Source organism: Aplysia californica, unplaced genomic scaffold, assembly GCF_000002075.1.
Source record: "Aplysia californica isolate F4 #8 unplaced genomic scaffold, AplCal3.0 scaffold00425, whole genome shotgun sequence".
In the NCBI taxonomy this organism is placed as follows: Eukaryota; Metazoa; Mollusca; class Gastropoda; order Aplysiida; family Aplysiidae; genus Aplysia; species Aplysia californica.
In genome coordinates this window covers 683346-702293 of record NW_004797695.1, presented here as the reverse complement: position 1 = coordinate 702293, position 18948 = coordinate 683346, and the positions used below count along the sequence as shown (strand labels likewise).

The 18948-nt window shown below is 36.9% G+C and overlaps 1 protein-coding gene across 2 annotated transcripts in view; it reads right to left on the bottom strand.

The window, feature by feature from the left end:
* LOC101853715 (DNA topoisomerase 2-binding protein 1-A) overlaps positions 1–18948 on the bottom strand; it is a 60514-nt gene that overhangs the window by 17185 nt on the left and 24381 nt on the right. The window contains exons 21-37 of one of the 2 annotated variants that reach the window (XM_005104569.3): positions 18508–18639; positions 17669–17987; positions 17019–17261; positions 15846–15962; positions 15221–15268; positions 14715–14819; positions 13060–13209; positions 12389–12472; positions 10806–10874; positions 9589–9815; positions 8494–8641; positions 8014–8096; positions 5874–5911; positions 4354–4416; positions 3891–3963; positions 1701–1827; positions 619–679 (exon numbers count right to left, since the gene is read on the bottom strand). In XM_005104569.3, coding sequence (XP_005104626.1) covers positions 619–679; positions 1701–1827; positions 3891–3963; positions 4354–4416; positions 5874–5911; positions 8014–8096; positions 8494–8641; positions 9589–9815; positions 10806–10874; positions 12389–12472; positions 13060–13209; positions 14715–14819; positions 15221–15268; positions 15846–15962; positions 17019–17261; positions 17669–17987; positions 18508–18639 — 2087 coding nt within the window. The remainder of the gene's footprint in view (positions 1–618; positions 680–1700; positions 1828–3890; positions 3964–4353; positions 4417–5873; positions 5912–8013; positions 8097–8493; positions 8642–9588; positions 9816–10805; positions 10875–12388; positions 12473–13059; positions 13210–14714; positions 14820–15220; positions 15269–15845; positions 15963–17018; positions 17262–17668; positions 17988–18507; positions 18640–18948) is intronic. The other variant, XM_035971382.1, reaches the window with a different exon arrangement.

Genomic DNA, 18948 nt, shown 5'->3' with positions numbered 1-18948 from the left:
CCACTGTTGTGGCTTGCTCTGAGAACGTGTTGAAAGGGTGACAGTTGAAGTAAGAATTTGTGCTGTGTATGAGTCAACACGGATGACCTCACGGAAAAAAAAGTGGCTGTTAACTAAAGAGCCCCGACATCAAATTTTACTTTTTTGTCACTGTTTTGAGCCATGATAAGTGGCATCAAGTGCACATCCTATCAACATAATAATACAAGTCAGTAATAGCTATTGATAAATTTGCTTGTTATTTTGCCTTTTCCTTGTTAATGCTGAGTTAATGCTCATGATCAGTTTGTCAAGACATTGCACTTCTGTCATTAACCAAATAAAAGAATACATAAGAACTGATGGATAAACTGAAAAGCAGCAAAAACCCATTCATAACGTACAGTCTAAAGGAAAATCATCAACTACAGAAAATTCTGACATTGTCTATGGTACATATTGAGGATTACAACAAGAATTCTAAGCAACAAAAATGCTACAACACATTACTTCGAAGGCCTCGTTTCGTTAAACTTCCAAATATTCAAGATTTAGCATTGATCTAGAGTAATTAACCTGCTCAAGAAAATGAATTCATTAATTAGAACAACTTAAAACAACAAAGTTCTTCAAGCCTACCTAAGGGTGGAGGTTCCGGTGTAGGGGACCTACAAGATGGAAGCTTTGAACTTGTCTGAGCCTGCAGAGAGTAGTTATAAAAAAAACACACAACAAGTTGTATTGTAACCACCTGCTTGCACACAAAAAAATATAATCAATGATTTCCATTACAAAATGTTATGAAGACTTATAAAAGTAATGTTTTTCAACAAGAATTAAAAGAAAATGGAAAGGAGTGGGGGGGTTGTTGTTTAAGGGAGAGGAGGGAGAGAGATAGACAGAGAGAGAGTCAGATAGACAGACAGATAGACAAACAGAGTAATTACAAATTGTTTGCAACCTACATCACATTTTTTTTCTTCATTGTTTCCTTACCCATCAAGTTTGGGGTTTGACTGCAAAGTACCTTTTTCTAATCCCTAAGAGTAAAGGAAAAGAAAAGGTTCTCAATTTACTGAAAGCCATAGACTCCTAGAGACAAAACATTCTAGAGGAAGACTTTCCTAAACAATAATAACAAGAACAACAACAAAAAGATAAGGGTGAAACATAGAGATAACATAGCAGTTTAATTTCCTATCTTGCTGAATAGCTCTTCCTGAATCATTGGTTGAAAATCCCTGCTGAGGGATTTCAATAGCCCTAGATAAAAATAGGAGGACTGAAAACTTTGAAGAAATCCCAATAAAGTAATAAAAAGGTTTTTTTCTGTGTACCTTCATGAAACATCTGCTCAGCATAGCTCTGAAAAGGTTCATGCATAATATACAAATTAGACATGAGCGTTTTCTTATATTCCCTTAAGTTTAAATCCCATTTCAGCACAGTAAGAATGTTTCAAAGCCAAAATTCATACTATAACATCTCCTAACGTACTGAGCCAAAATAGATGAGAGATTAGAACATTCTCCAAGTAATGAGAACCTGAACGAGAGTCACTCACATATAATCCCTCATGATGCCAACATGAGCAACGTAATGCAGACTATGCTGAAAAGTAGTAGATAAAGTAGCCAAGAAATTTTAAAATTATTGATGATTTGATGAACAGGATCTATGGAAAAAAACAACCACCAAACACAGCAAGTCACAAAACTTACAGCTAGTCCTCCATTCTCAGAGGCAGGCTTGTCAACCTGATAATCCATTGCTGCCAACATGTCATCTGTATTTTGGCTTGGATCACAAACACGAGCTAATCTGTGGGCCAGTTTTTCTTCTTCTAACCTGAGAACAATGACAAAGACAAAGAAATACAAATAAAGAAAGTATCAAAGCTGTGCATAAAACCATTCTATCGAAAGATAAAAATTTGTCAAAATAAAGCAAAATTTTAACAAGTTCATACAGATCATACAAAATATGACAGACCTAAGCCCTGAGTATGTGCAGAAATAAACAGCCTTGAGTACCAGCACAATTCCATTTTTTTAAAACGTGAAAAATACTTTATTAAATGACAAAATAGATTTTTTAAATTTTCATCACAATCAGCATATTAGGAAAATACAACTGCATACCAGTACCAAGGTCTTTTTCTGCAGTTCTGTTCCTCATAAGCTTAAAAATCTTAACTCACTCTAGACCTTCTGTACATGACAAAAAACCAGAACACCTTAAATGTCAAGAGAATTTATTGACAGGGAATTGGGAAAAAGAGTAAATAAACACAAAACAGTAATGAGTTTCAAAAAACAGAGAAAGGAGGCTGTGCTGTCCCTATATTGTCAATTACAAGAAGGGGTGAAAAGATAATACCCACTGTGCATTAACTCTTGTCCTGCGTCTGTGCCGAGATGCGAATCTTATCAGCAACCGATTACATTGGACATGCCGGGCAGGCCGCCGAGGTCACTCAGTGTGTACTGTTGGTGTACAGCGCGTGCACCGGGAAGCGTGTGTTTTCGCCATGAATACCGCGGGAGTGTGTTAACCAATGATAAAAAATAACGCTCTATCTTTCATAGCCTTCTATTTATAAAGTGTTACAAACATATGAATAACCCCCTCTCACAAGCTGATAAGACATTACGAGTAGTTACGCCCATTCGAATAACCTTTCTGGACGCTGTTGTTGTTATGAATGACCTGAGGTTCGAAAGGGGATAATATAGGTCAACTGCCGAATGTTTTACACTCAAATTGTTCTTTGTACCTGCACAATGGTATTCAAAACTATCAAACAAGCTTATTTTTTTATCAAAATCAAGCTCATTTGAAAGATTTTGTATAGAAAAATGGAAGTCTTGTTTCTTGACTATCCTTTCGAGCTCCTCATGGCCAAAAGGGTCAATTTCTTCTATAATTTCATTGGACGAACATCTAGAGCTACCAACTTGGCATGTTTTGAATGAGACGTATACCTTGATTACGAACCAACGCAGGCAGTTCTAGAAGAAGGCCACAAACGCACACAAACTCAAGCAGACTGATGCACATACACTTGACCAGCGTGAATGGGGATCCGACTCGGGACACGTAAGATGATGCGCGCTGCGCGTGCGCTGAGCCAGGGGCTACACTGATTCGGGACCAGAACATAGGCGAGGTGCCGAGATAGGCTTATCGGGTGACATAAACCCGGCTCCCGCAGGACGAGGGTTAAAAACTTCGAACACGTAATTTAACTGTAACATAAGGAGGCCTATAGGCATACTGGAGGTACTAACGTTAGCCCCTTCTTCATATATATATATATATATAAATTAAATGCCTTTGTTTTGGCACAACATGTGTGCCGATATCCACTCGTCCCTACCACTGACCATGTTGTTAATGGTTAAAACAGGTCAAGCCCACTGTCTCAAAAAGCTGGCACCCAGCTTCAATGATGACTTTTAAAAGACATAATACATTTGTTCTCAATATTTTGCCTACAAAGGCAAACAGCTCCGCAACAAAACCACAACCCCTTTCAATGCAGCCTTATGTACTACCAGAAAAAAAAAACCCAAAGAAAATAACTCAACAAATAGTGATTGCCAACCGTATAAGGAGTGCACTATTCTGACATTTTCATTACTCCTGTAGTCAGCCACCTTCTCTTCACATATGAACTAGTCATTACCTCAAACAAAAACCAGGAAAGAAATAAAAGAGGGCTTATAAGTACACTCAACCAAGAGGCTAAAGGGGGCATAGGCTTGAAGGTCTTTTTCAATTTCCGTGAAAACTAAAAATTACTGTACCCCTCTTTATTGTGACCACCTGGCAAATGCAAACACCATTTAAAGAAAGAAAATGTGGTCTTCATTAAGAGATTTTACCATATTTGAAATCCTTTTTTTTACCTGCCAGTGGGATCATCCCAGGTGACCTGTACACTCTGGGGAAGTTCCATTGCACTTGTATCCGCTTTTGACTCTGACAATGATACACAATTAGGAAGATGTGACATATCACATAAAACTGACTTTTTGTCTCAAAGCTAATCAGCTTACGCATCTCTTCGAAAAATCCCAGACAAAAAGACATTATAAGCATCCTCTGCAGCTTGTACTGCTCTATTTATGACAAAATAAAGTGCGTTTGGTCTTTATACAAATATTGAACAATAAAAACTTGCAAAACCAAACAACACACAGAATGCAACGGTGTCTAAAGAGAGGATAGCAGCAGAAAGATGAAAGTAAAGAGTTCACTTAAAAATAAAGTTAAACTGAAACAGGGGGGAAGGCCACTTGGCAAAACAAAACAATTGTTGTTGAAACACAAAAACTGCAAGCACAAATCTTTCTAAGGAACATAGGCTACCTTTGTTACCCCATGGGCTGTTTCCTGACAAGTTACTCTCTGAAGCACTCAGCTGACCACTCACTGAAAAAGAAGAATACCGTAAACTTAAAGTAGACAAGTATGAATGTCAACCTCACAATTTTTATTATTTCAGAAAAGAAAATGAGCTTTTTCATAAGAAATGAAAAGAATCGAGAAAATATATACTTTGCTTCTTAAATTAAAAAATATGTGACTTCTCAGTCAGTAAACAAAAAAAAAAGGAGAAAAAACAAGTTTAATGAGTTTCATACCGAAATTGTTTTACATTTAAATAATAATAACACAAAACAAACTATTTGAATTATTCCGGTCACCCATGAGCTATAGTCTCTTTCTGAGCCTAGGTTAATATATTTTGCTCAAACACACATCTCAGTGACCCCTCATCTAAGAGCCATCTCACCAATATAGCAAAACATTCTTTCCGAACAATCATTAATGACTCACTCAACAACCACAGCAATAGATTAACAAGGTAAAGATTTCTGGAAATATGCTGCCTTTAAATAGCAGCTTGCACTGTATGCTTTCCAGGAAGTTGAGATTGTTTCAGAATGCTATCAGGTCAGCATGGGTAATAGTATAGATTGTAAAGCGCATGGAGCTTGTTCTTGACCAGGAATTTGCACTGTACAAATACTTTCTATTATCTATTATCATTATTGTTATTACTATGTTACAGTGTGTACCAAACTAATAGGGAGCAGAGGATACAAAGCAAACAAACCCTTGCACTACAGCTGACTTACACCTCATGCTAACTTACTGGCTTCTAAAAAAATAACAGCTGAAAGCTACTGTGTTGGTACAAACTACGTAAGCTAGGAACGCATTAAGCTGAAAATATACTGCCACGTACAACTGAAGTGCACCACGAAAAAAGTCGTGCCCTCCTCTTTATTTCCTATCGGTGATTTTATTGACACAACTAGACGTGAGGAGTCGTGAGGACCCAAAAAGATGTGCATGCGTGCAGCACTTCTTTTTCCGCATGAGGACAGCCTCTCAATCTTACTTGTTTCATTTATCTCTCAGTATCCTTTCCTTTGTTGGTTCTGTGCAGAATTTTTTTCCCATTACACCAACTTCCATTTTTACATTTCGCACCTTTTTTTTGTTTTGATGTGGAAATCTGCAGCATACAAATCTAACAAAGCTTTGTACTTATCAGGCATCATTCGCACATAATCCATAAAATTCTTTGTGTTTGAGCAAGTCAGTTTTCAAGTGGCACAAAGTAGTATGCTCCATGTTGTCTTCTTGATCTGTTTATAGGTGCACTCCAAATCTCCGACAACGCTGTATTCTCTGTCTTCATTTCCACAGCCACCACACACAAAGTCTCTCACGCCTGTTAAGCGCCATATTTTAAAAGAGAGTCGGACGGAGTCGCGATAACCTATGGGATCGCCACTTCTGACCTAACTGCTCGTCTGTTTCGCGGCACACTTCAGTTGTGCTTGGCAGTATATTTTCAGCCTTAGTATGTCACTTACAATTAAGTCGCTTCCCTTTCCTTCTTGTTCTATTTGATCTGGGAAAAAAATTTTTTGAATTACAATAATAATATGGTGAAAACAGGTATTCTGAGTACACAACAAGACTTAAAAACAGAAAGATTACATATTTGAACTATACTTTGAAAGAAAAATATTTTCACACGTGCATTGAAGCAACTGAATCTCTAACAAGTGGGGCCCATGTAGTCATTTATATATTTATACAATACCTTATCACATTTATGAATCTGTCACATTTTTTTTACAACAACAGTCCAAACTGTCCATTACAATTACAGTCACTTAAGACCACAGAGAAAAATGACCATTATAGCCAGTTGGCCCCTGTGGATAGGGACTGAGTTATGGTCGCTTACTACACTTGACAAAGTTAACAAAGTTCAACAGATGGTCTAAAATCTGAAATCTTTATTTTTATATCTTGCCCTTTCATTTTTATAAAAATTGTTTTCCATCATTGATTGAACATACACACTTAGTCCTAAGACCGGTTGGTGGAAAACTAATAGCAAGTGACTTCTATGAGCGGGTTTTGAGGTTGACTTTTCGTAAACATGACTGACCATAACTGCAATAGACAGGGACTGATATGGACAGGTTTTTAAAATTTTCAAATATGCCAGCGTGCCACTGGCCTTCAGTACAGGTGATCACATGGGAAAGCTGACAACTAGAGCAGGATTGACTGTACACTGATATTTTATTACCTTAAAATACTTTAAAGGAATTCAACAATATGAAATCTTGAAATATTTTTTTTTTAAACCCACTCGTAAAAGTACCCAAAACAAGCAAAAGTATGCAACAACAGTTCAATTACTAATGAAATTCAAAACTTATCAGAACAGATCAAGGCAAGTACCATAGATATGAAAGAGTTATAAAGAAAGACCAATGAAGAACACTACAGTAGTCTCCGCCTAAGATCCCACCGCTTATGGTCCCAGTTCGCCTAAGATCCACCTGTTTTGGAAAAACAGAATTTTTACTATATAAAAGTCACCCCTAAGATCCCGCACTGAAGGAACTACATTTGGCTAAGATCCCGCTTTTCAGGTTATACTTTAGTTATTTTTTTCTTTATTTAAAAAAAAAAAGAATAAGAAACCTGAGCGTGCTCAGCTGATCAACCAAGTAGCGAAAATGTGTGATCATTGTATGGTCCGTCGCATCACGGATCATTCACTCTCATGAAAGCGATCAAACCTCTGTTGTAAATCTCGATAAGCGGTTACCATGTTTACCCCAGACGGGATCGCACCAAAGTGTGAACTCGTCGATGTCTTGCTTTCCCCGATCACCTGAGCCATCCGCCTGATATTACACCACACAAAAGCAAGCGTCAGCACACTGCATTTTATCAAACTGTGAACTCGTGGACGCTTATGTTTTCCCGACCATCGCTCTTGTCTTTCAGTTTTGTGCTCTAACTTCCTAGACAGACTGGCGCCCATACTCATGGACTGTCCGACCGCCTCTGCGTAATTTTTTTTTAAAAATATAATTTGGACGGTGTGGTCACAACACAACAATTTATGATGCATCATGACATAGGCAAAGAACTCTGTTAGAGATGGAAAGCAATAAACTTGGGGGGGGGGGGGCCGCATTGCTTGAAGCCAACTGGTTCCCACTTGACACAGTATTTTTTTAAAATCCTCACCCCCCGCCCCTAAATTTAAAAAAAAAAAAAAAAAAAAAAAGGAAAAACTGACTTCTCAAGAAAACTTTTCGTGCCAAGAAGTCATGTTAGTTCATTTTATAGTAAAGGAAGATCATTGTACAGATTAAGGGCCTGACCATGAGTTACTGTGGATTCTTCCCCCTGGCCATTCGGCTAAGATCCCGGTTTGCCTAAGATCCCGCATTTTCCTTGCTCCCCAGCACCGGGATCATAGGCGGAGACTACTGTATTTCAGGACCCTCACAATCCTTAGTGCCAAAACACAAACAGTCAATTTGCCACTACACAATAACAATTGAAGTTTTTGATGTTGATTCCTTGTAGAACACTTCTCAACTATTTCTTACCTGCTAAAACCTTTTTTTACAGATGAATAATTTATGATACTGAATTTTAACAAATATGAAACAACTTACAGTTATGTAAACTCACCTTGAAGCTCCAGCTAGAGCATTGCCTAAAGTTTCTGTAAGGGCTTTCTTTATTTCTTGACTTTTACTTCGATCTACAGAACTCTGAAAGACAAATTAAGCAGTACTACAGACAGCACAATAGAAATTCATGGACAGTTCATAGAAGGAAACTTGATAACAAATTAACAATGTGTAGTTCAAATCCTAATCCTATTTTATTTTTTCACCAAATAATTTGACATTTATGGAATTTAAAGTTTTAATGGGTACCCTAAAAATCAATGAACAAAGGAGCACATATTCACAAAATATACTAATATATTAAAAATATATACATACAAAAATATATGAAATAAAGTAATATACAAATCTATAAGACTTAAAATGTTTCTTCTAAACAAAGATTGACAGAGGCCAAGAGGAGCTGAGAAGTCGGGCATAGACCACAGAAACCTTTGCCTTTTAGGCAATTTTGACAGTACAATTTCCTATGATTTACCTCTTTGGTGACGATACTACTGTCATCCCCATGAGTCGTGCTAGGATTGTGAGGGGTATCTTCCTTGTGTCCCACTACACCTTTGACAGTCCCCTTTTCTGTTGGAAACATGTTTTTTGAAACCTCTCCAACAGCTGAGCTCGCATCACTGTGAAATAAATATTTGCCAGAACTTGAATTGTACAAGCTTATCAAAACAGCTCTTTAATATTAACCTTTGGGAGCAGCTACAAACTAAGTACAGTTGGAATTGTCAAAGATGGCCTCCCATAGAAGAGGTTTTCCTAGACAAGTGGGCATCTTGGACAGTGTCATTATAACATACAAAAAAAATAATGAGGGAAGATATGAAACATTAGAGCAAGTTCGTCTGTATACCATAATCATAAATACCCTTTCTAGAAATTGCAAATATTTTTTTATTCTTTCTGACATTAAACAATACATTGATTGGATCAGTCAGATTCTTACCCTGAAAAAGAAGCATGAGAAAAGAAATGCTCATTTCTAAAATGAGATGGTTTACAGTTTTAATTTCTAAAATCTTAAGAGAATGGTGTTTATAACACAATCAGAGTGCGTCATTTAATACTAGATTGCTGATCATGTGCATTTAAATAAGTTTCAGATAAACCCATGATAACAGTTAAATCATTTAGAGAAAACTGGCTTTTTCAAAATTTTGATTTTTTTCCCCCAAAAAAGTAAAAAATATAACAATTGTACATCAGAGTTTAGACTTTTATCACCACTCAAGGGGCAGCATTGCAACTCCAGCTGACATACAGATGGTGTATTTGTTACCCTATAACCAGTTCAGAAATCAGAGAAGAGATTAGGAATTCTAAAGAAATATTGATCAAATCACAAAATTATTAATTTAAAACAGTGAACCCTCACTAACATTTATAACGATGAACATGGTTGCAAGATCAGAAGAAAAAAAATTGTTTAAGGGTCTTCAAAGGGCAATTTCTTTATACCGATGAAAAATACTTTACACCAACTCCACTAAAATTGCCATCAACCTAAAACATAGCTGTTTTTATGACACCACATCATAAAACCACTACCAACACATACGACAAAACTGACCTCCCACTGCTGGTTTCTGCAACAACTGGGTTATCTTTACGACTGGACCTCCCGTGAGCTGACGAATTTTTCTTCTCGACTGCCACAATGTTCAGCAGGGGAGCTTTCTTGGCCGGTGTCACGCCCGGCAGAGTGTCCGGCTTGGTGGTCACTTCACTCGATCCTGCCATCTTTGCAGCTGCTCTGGTACTTCGGCTTGGAGTGCCTCTTTTAGATGGAGTCATCATCTGAGTAAATTTTTTTTTAAACCGCTTAGGAGTCATTATCAGTAATAGAAGAAGCACCAACTTGGAGAAGTCATCATCAGTAACAAAAGAAGCATAAACTTGGAGAAGTCGCCAGAACGAAAAGAATGAGAGATCTTTTGACAGGAAAGAAGGAGCAAACCATACCAGAGCATCCATCAACCTTTGAATGTAAGAAAATGTTCATATGGACAAGAAAGTCATTTTTTAAACCCATGATTCCTTAGTAGGTGTAAAGTTTATAGAAAATAATAAATTTACTTTGAAATTTATGAAACATTGGAAAAAGTTGCAAAATGATTCTTAAAAGAATGGCAATTAAAAAGAATAAGCATATTTGTGTACTATCTCACATCATAAAACTAAAATATGAACACTTGTCTGTCAAGTCTATTCTGACTTTTGACAATTAATTTCCAGTGCATGAAATAATTCAGCCGAAACAGAACAGTACCTATAACCTCAAAATTAATTGAGTAAGTCTGATTTTGGCATTAATGGAAAAAACAAATTAAAGGACAGCTGCAAAATGAACAAAACATACATTCATGAAAAAATAAGACAGCTGTCCATCACAAACAATGAGAGCTAATTTTAAGTTGCTACCACAATATTCTTCGCAGGCATGCTTAAATTTTTCCAATGGGCCCATTTTAAAAAAAAAGTATTTTACATTAATATGTTAGATTTCGCAAACCAAATGACCCAAAGCAAATACACATTGATAAACTCAAATCAAACACTCTTACATGCATAGAACACTTGTGATTCATCTTACTTTTGTTCCATCCATATGTTCTTGTTTTGTGAAAAAATAAATATGTAATAAAATATAGGATCAAAAGCAAACAAAACAAAATAAAAGCTTCACTAAGTAAAGCCAAAAACTATACCTCAGCACTTAGTTCACAGCACTCTACCAGGACTGCAAACTGAGCTAGAAAATACTTCTGTTGTCCACAAAAAACTTACCAGACGGTAGTTAGGGTTGTAATTATGAGGAAAAAGGGTTTCATCAACTCTGCAATTTTGCTCCTTGCACTGGAAAGAGAGAGGTACTTTTAGTTTAAGTAAGTTTTAATGGCACTTACAACACAATAAATAGGTCGTTTAATTCATTTCACCCAGCCTACGTACATATACATAGGGCCCATGCACGTGCCATCTACGTAGATAGACGCAGTGAGTATTACTACACAAAACCCAAGCTCTTATCTACGATTACAGGTTTTCTAAGAGAAATAAAATATCCCTTAAGATACCATAAATAAATTCCCTCTATTCTTAGCATATTGAGACAAACAGTGATAAAATAAGTTAGGTGGTAAGAAGAAAAAGAAATAACCACAAAAAACAGCTGTGCGACGGCTATTTTTGTGTTTGTTTAAATACATGAGCTATGTTTTTCGTTTTGTTTTGGGTATAAGCAGCAAATAATGTGATAATAGACATAAATCTAGAAAAACAAGGCCATAATATGATTGATTTTAATGCCTTGAAAGCCTTGTAGAAAAGCTAGATCTAGATCGCAGATTACTATAAGTTGCTACGGGTGAATCGAGTGCTGATGAGCCGCAGTCCGACAAAGAATTAGACTGTTTTTTCCGCTTTTTTCTTCCTCCTTTTCTCAAATAATGTTAGACACCATCATAAGTAAAATCTAAGCAAAATTTCATATTGATAATTTAAATAGTTTGGGCACAGTGCGTGTCTAAAGTTAGTGTGTCGAGTTCAGACTGATGTTTTTAACTCGGCTCGAGGCAGGCCAGGTAGACACAAGTGCACTGTTTACAACCATGCAAGGTGAATAGGGTTAAGTGCCAAAGATGAAGTGTTACTAGAGAGTAACATACAAAGAAAACAAGGAGAGATGAAGACCATATAGATATTTGATAGGAAAGAATGAGGAAACCACATTAGAGCACATGCCGCCCACCGGCCTAGAGAGGTACAAACAGTGCAAAATTATTAAAACATTCATAATAATAAAACAAAATAATAATAATCAACTGTCAATTCTTTCAAATCCATTCCCTGTTAGGTGTTTTGACACTATAACTTGGTATTTTAAAGCTAACTTAGTCAAGGCACAAGAGCAGTCCTCAGGCCATAACTTTCTTGCCATGTCTTACACTCACACTAAGAACACTCACTTTGAAAAAGATAATGTGATAGAAAAGGGGGATGAAACAGTAAGTTAGGCCATACTTAATTGACCAAAAAAAATAGGAAAAAAGTTTACAAACATTCTACATTAACTGTTTTGCACATGACTATGGACCTACATACTACTACTCTAAAACCAAGACACTGATAAAAACAGAAAACAACCTTGTCACAAAAAAAATAAACCTTTTATGCTCAAACCCTAGGCACTTCAATGTTCCAAAACAAAGGCACAATTACACTGCTATAGACATCCCTTGAATGGAGACGAGCACAATTTATCAAGATCAAAGTCATCTTGAAACCAAAAGCTTCACAAAAGGGAAGTACAAAATCAACAAAACCAAACCAGCAAATTTTTAAGGCACAAACTCCAAGAAATCACTTACAGCATACAGCCAGTGTGGAGACACAATCGTTTTTCCTTCCTCTCTTGCTTTCCGGAATTCTTTATTAACATCATTTGGTCGTCCCTTATGAAAGACAAAAGAGTGTAGCATATAAAGATGACATTCAATAGTCTCATATTCCCTCCATCAGTAAAAGATACAGAACTATAATAATACCTCTCTTGAAATGCCAGCTTACCAACGTAGACCCTGATCAAACATATATAGTGCAGTAGGCAGTAAAGTGCACACTTTGAGAATTGCCATTTACCTATACACAGCTCATGGATGTAATGGTAAGGTACCTTATCAAGAAAAAACTGTTCTATTCAGCACAGCCAAAAGCTGAATGATAACCTTACAATTGAGAATTCCTCAGTTAAAAAAAAAAGAAAACAATAAAGAATCATTCAAGAATCAAAAGCAACTAGAGTCTATCTTAAATTACTTTTCAGTCTACCATTCAAGACAAAAAGAGTCAGCGGTTTGGACCAGGCAAGCCACTACGGCTTCTTCTTTCAGCCAAAATTTGTATTCCTACTCTACCTCAGGTCAGGGGTGGCCAAAAGTAGATTCTTTATCCCACAATATGGCCCATATTGATATCTGAGTGGCCCTTCCCGTAACCCAATACATACTCTTTCTGAATATAGCCAAAGACTCCACCTTACCTGAAAGACAAAGTGTGTGACATGATCTCCGCTATGCCAGGAGTAGTCCCCTCCTAACTCAACCACCATCATGTTGTACTCATCATGACTGTGACCAAGCTTTTTCGCCACAGCAATAACCACGCCATGGAGAGGTGCTTGCTGATCAAGCTGAAAATACAAAATATGGGGAAGGTTAGGACATTAAAGATTTCTCTTTTTTTTTTCCCTTTCAGAAAATGAATTACTCACTAGTCAACACAAATTGCATCTTTCAGGGTGTTAGCTGCTTTGACAGCCAAAGAATCGTACTGTTACACAAGAAACTGATTTTTAAATGTTTCAGGAGAAAAATAAGTCATATTCTTCCAAAAGAAATAGGACCTTGTCAGTTGTGCCCTCTAAAGTTTTTGAAGTTAAGGAAAGATCAAGTTGCTCTCCGACAGAACACAAAAACCTTTTTGCAAGGATATGAGTGTACTCAGTGTCCTTATAGCCGTACCTTATAAATGGTATTACATGATTATATCCCAATACTGGCATGATGAGCTGGCCTCAGGTCCTTGCACATTTTTTTTTTTTTGGGTTAACGTGTTTTATGGCACTCGCAACTGCATAAGGCAATATGAGCACTCAGAACACATTAAACATTTTCAGTTTGGCAGGAATTCATTTTGAATTTTGCCCGGGTGACGGCCGAAGCCTACTCTTATTAATTTTAGACCACCAAGGTATCTTTAACGTGCAAAACTTGCACATGCGACCTCCGAGATTTTTCTATCTTTTCCGAGAAGGTTAAGTGTTACATCTTACCTACCCTAAGATCAGGGGTGTGGCTGAAAGACAGAAGTAAAAAGGAGCCATGGAGTAGCAGTAGAAAGAGTCAGGAGCCCAGAAAAGAGAGGGTGGGGGAAGAAGTTGGAGACGAAAACAGACGACAGAACACGGTTAGAGAGCAGGAAAGGAGGTGAAAAGGAACAAATTTTAAAGAAGAAAATTTTCCTTTGCTGCCAGGTTTCGAAGAGACGAACCTCTAGACCACTTTTTTCGTCAAAACCTGTTATGTCTATTTAAAAACTCATTTCAGTGTGGATTTTACTGAAAAACAAAGAAAGGCATAAAAAGGGTAAATTTGCAGTTTCCAAGAACACTCAAACTTTGGAAGTCACCAAAATGTAGAAGCCATTTTTCCACTAATTTTACTTCTGACACCAGGCGACCTCCCACCTCCTTCAATGGCATATATCTCGATATTTATTCTAGATACATGATGGGTATCGTTTCATGAAAGGCAAAATAAATGAACAGGCTTTAAGATGTTACCAGTAACTGCATACGCCCAAAAAATTGACATAGATGACAGCAAATGTAGCTTTTCTTCCCTTTTTTTTTTAAAGACTGGAAACTCAAACCTTTGACATGATAAAACTACCAGAGCAGAATGGTTCTCTGCATTCATAATTTAATAAGCTTTTGACTGGAAAAAACTGAGGCATATGACACTTCAATGAATCACTGCATTCATGAAGATGTTTGACGCTGCCATGTGAAGAATGAGGAAGAAAAAGAATTAAGTTTCTTCAACAAAACAGGTTAACTGCAATAGACATATTACAAGCAGCAAAACACAGAATCTTATTCAGTACATATATATGTAATAAAAAACCCAAACTCACCACACCCTGGCTCGCTGGCATCTCTCCATCTTGAGACGATGCATTATTGAAAGCAGAATTCTGCGCAGCTTTTGTTATCTGTCGGCTAAAAACCTCTCCCAGGGGCTGAAATAAATCAAACAAAAATTGAGCAGTTCTTGACATGAAATTTTAACACCAGTCACACACGTAACTTTTTATTAGTCTTTAAAAAAAATCAATTTGTAAACATACAGGGTTAAAATAAAAGCTCTAGTCCTTGGCTTCCTCGATTTAATAACTACTCTATACATGGTTTCACCTTGAGCAATTTGGGACATTTAGCTACCTGTCTAACTTCAATGGAAAAATCAATGACCAGCGGATGAAGACAGTGCAGGAGGAAAGGAACACTCTTCCGCAACTTGGAAATTGTTACTATGAAAAAAGTAATTCATATAAAGTACAAACTTACTATGGATTTATCAGACTCTTCCACTACTTGAAAGTTGCTACTACAAAAAAACATACATAAGATAAAAACTTACTGTGGATTTATCAAGGTCTGTTTTTGTATCTGGAGTGGTAAAGACCCCCTGTAAAATAGGACACAAAGAAACTCACATTGTCAGATACTTTGTGCACAAGCCCACATTCTTTCATTGCATCAACTTACAAAGTCACATATCATGGTATTGCTATCTTGATAGAAAAGGATCTAGTCAATCACTACAGGAGATCGATCAGCATTATTTCAATAACTGAATGATAACCTCCTTTAGAGAGAAAGAGAACTCATCACGTCTGTATTTTCCCTTCTCAAAATAAAAGAGACCAGACTGAAAATCTAAACCCATGTTATTCTTTAAAAAACAAAGTATGCAGGAATACAGAAGAAAATATTATACAATTAAACAGAGACGGTTTCAACACCTTCAGAAACATTAACACCTCAGTCCTTTCCCAGAAAGCTGTTGGCTAAACTTTATCTAAAACAGAAAATATCTGCTTATTTTGTGAGAAAAGAACTGATCTCAAAATTTAAAGGAAAAAAAGTTCCTGAACATTCAAAGGGGCTTCTCATGAGATTAAATAAATGGTACAGGAAAGGCTTGTAAATATTAAACGTTTTCACACAAAAACTCAGTTCTAAAATACAAAATTTGAACTCACATCCAGATTAAAATTAGGTTTAAATCCTGGCTTGAGAAATGTACTTGGGGTTTCTCCACCGCCTTTGACTAGACCCAAGGGGGTGGATGACATGGGCTGTGCACTGCCCTGGCCAGCCTGAGGAACAGAGAGTAATACAGGCTTGCCAACCTTTTCAAAACCCAATCAGAGACACCCAATATTCATACGCTTAGATTACATAACAACAAACAAAATCATATCAAGTCGGACTGGTTTTGGTGTGGTGTATGTGACAAGGCTCTCAAATGCCAGATTGCAAAGCCCAGGACAGTCCCAGGAAATTCAGGACAACTGGCAAGCCTGGTAATAAGAGTTCTGAAACACACACAATCTGGTTACATGTATCTGTGGGACAGTAGTCACTAAGTAGTGCTTTACTCTGAGTCAGCTCTAAACAGTCACATTTTAATAGAAATAAAATAGGTCAAAAGTTGTCCTGGAAAGGAGGAGGAGTAAGTCACTCAGGGTGCTGACTAACTGCCAGCTGAGGAGGAAGAGAGCAGTTGTGGGAAAGGACAAATTGTGAGACGTGCTGACAAAATGAGTTACTTCTCGAATCCGCAAATGAAGATATTGGCCTAAAAATTGACACTAGGGTCAAATATGTAGATTTTCTATTGATGCCATATTCTTTAAGTATAACATGTCTTTTATTATTTCATACTTATAAACTGCAAAAACTTCACCCATAAGTGTGATGTATCTATTTCCATAGGGCTCGAATCCGAGAAATAACTCATATTCTCAGCACTTCACAACTGTCTTTTTAAACAATAAGCTGAAACATTACCAGTTGATTAAAGCCAACAATAAGTGATCATATTATATAATCTAAGAGCAAAATAAAGCAAATGTTAAAAAGCATTCCTTCTGAACAAAAACCACCAACATACTGAATATGGCATCATACCATTGCACAATTATACACTATTTTACGCCAATTGCAATAAAAGAATAAAGATTATAAAAGGGTTGACTCATTATATAATTTCTACACACATTCCACCAATAACAACTGGGCAAACAAATACAAACTAAAATGTAACTTTACAGAATGCATTCCTTATCATGTTGGAAATACCACAGAAAAACAACGAAACAGCAATCCCCCCCCCCCCCCCCCCCAAAACATCAACTGAATTTGTAACATACCAAAAGCTGTCTTCTCAGGCTGACTGGGGTCTTTGAATTCCCAGCTGTAATGTTCTCACTTTGATTTGGTCGACATGCACTTCTTGGAGTTAAATTATTTGACTTGTGGAGATGACTGTTTGACCCATCAGAGGTCCCCAATAACTGGTGTGTCACTTGTGCCATTGGGTTGTCAACTGAAGCATTTTTGTCTTTGATACCAACACTCTCAGAAGAAGAAGAGGGAACTGGTATTTCACTGGGCTAAAAGGTATAGAAATATGGAAATGAGGAAATAAGTCCAAGGTCCAAGTGACACCATTTATTTGTTTAAATTCCATTATGATGAGCATCATGATGTCTATGTCGATGTTATTCAGATTCTGTAACGGTGGTGGTGGTGGTGGGGGGGAATGGGATACATATAAAATAATACTTCTTTAAAATTTACTTTAAAATTTTTTAGAGGGGCATTAAAAATCACATTTGATTCAATATGTATATTTTATGTCTCTTGAACAGTCCAGACATTTACTCCAGTAAAAATAATACATTGATTCAAACCAGGTTAAACAAGTCTGTACCAATTAGCCACAGAAGACTATCTTGATACCTTAATAAGAGTGCATTAACCTGCAGCTGATGTACAAAGGAGAAGCTTCTTCACTTACTATCCCGTGGTTTTTTGAGAGAGCTCCAGGACTGGTAGAGGCTGCAACAGGATCTTTCCTCAAATCCTCAGTCCTAGACTTTCTCTCAACTCCTTCCTTAGGTTCATAAGGGTCAGGAGAAATGCTCTTTTCTTTCTCAAGAGCATAAGATTTCCGGGATCGAGCTAATTCTGGTGTGTTTGAAAGTGCACTCTTGTTTCCACTCCTTTGAGGGGTCTCAACACTTTGATCAACTTCTGATCTTTTACGTTCTAGTACTTCAATGGCATACTCTGCCTCCGGTATATGTTGTCTTGCAGACACACAAGCCAAGAGCCACCTGAAATATAGAATTGAGATCACAGCTAGATGAATGCCACAACATTTTATTTAACCAGCTTTCTTAAAACACGGTTTTGGGAAATTGTACTTATGCTATACCTCAAAGGACTGATAACAGAAGCACAGACAACTTTGATCGACAACATAGAAGTTGAAATGTGAAGTGACATGCCTTGTTGAGCAAACTAAAATCCCTTACTAAATTCCTGCCATACATTCAATAGAATTTTCACCTATCAAAAAAAATCAGGCCATGGTTCATAATCATGAAAATATTCTTCTGAGCTTCAATGCCATAAAGGAGATCATTTTTTGGTGTGTGTTCCCCACTTCGAACTATTCTTTTACAATAAAGAAAGACTCTGAACTTTATCAAACGAAGAAAAATCAACATTCAAATACAACCTTTGAACCGTCTTGTCTGTCATCCACAACAGTGTTCACAACCTGTAAACATAGTCATTTTTATCTGACTTTAATATGCTTCATATAGTACCACAGGTTATTTTGAAACTTACTCTTTGCCTACAGCCGGCAACTTCCACTTCTTAGCAGCATTGTACTTGTTTGACCCAGAGCTATCACTGACAATGAGGTGAGTATTCACTTTCATTTTATCATTCGACTTGCGTACAAAGTGGTCTTGGCAGCTGAATGAAACAAAAAAAGACAAACACATAATGATAAAAAAAAGAAGAAGACAAACAGAAATAGTAGAGGTATAGTAAAGAACGAAGACTTGTCAGAGATACCATGTTAATATATATAGGAATAAGAACAGGAATGTCAAAGACTTGTTGCAAAAGAAGGAAGGTTAAAATCTACCATGAAATGGGGAGTGAAAGCGACAATAGCCTCATAGATCCCTTTAATTATGCTCAAAATTGCAACAGCTGAAATCTTACATTATCTGGAAATGGGTAAAAAACAACAGAAAGTAAGAAACCAGTACGATGCAT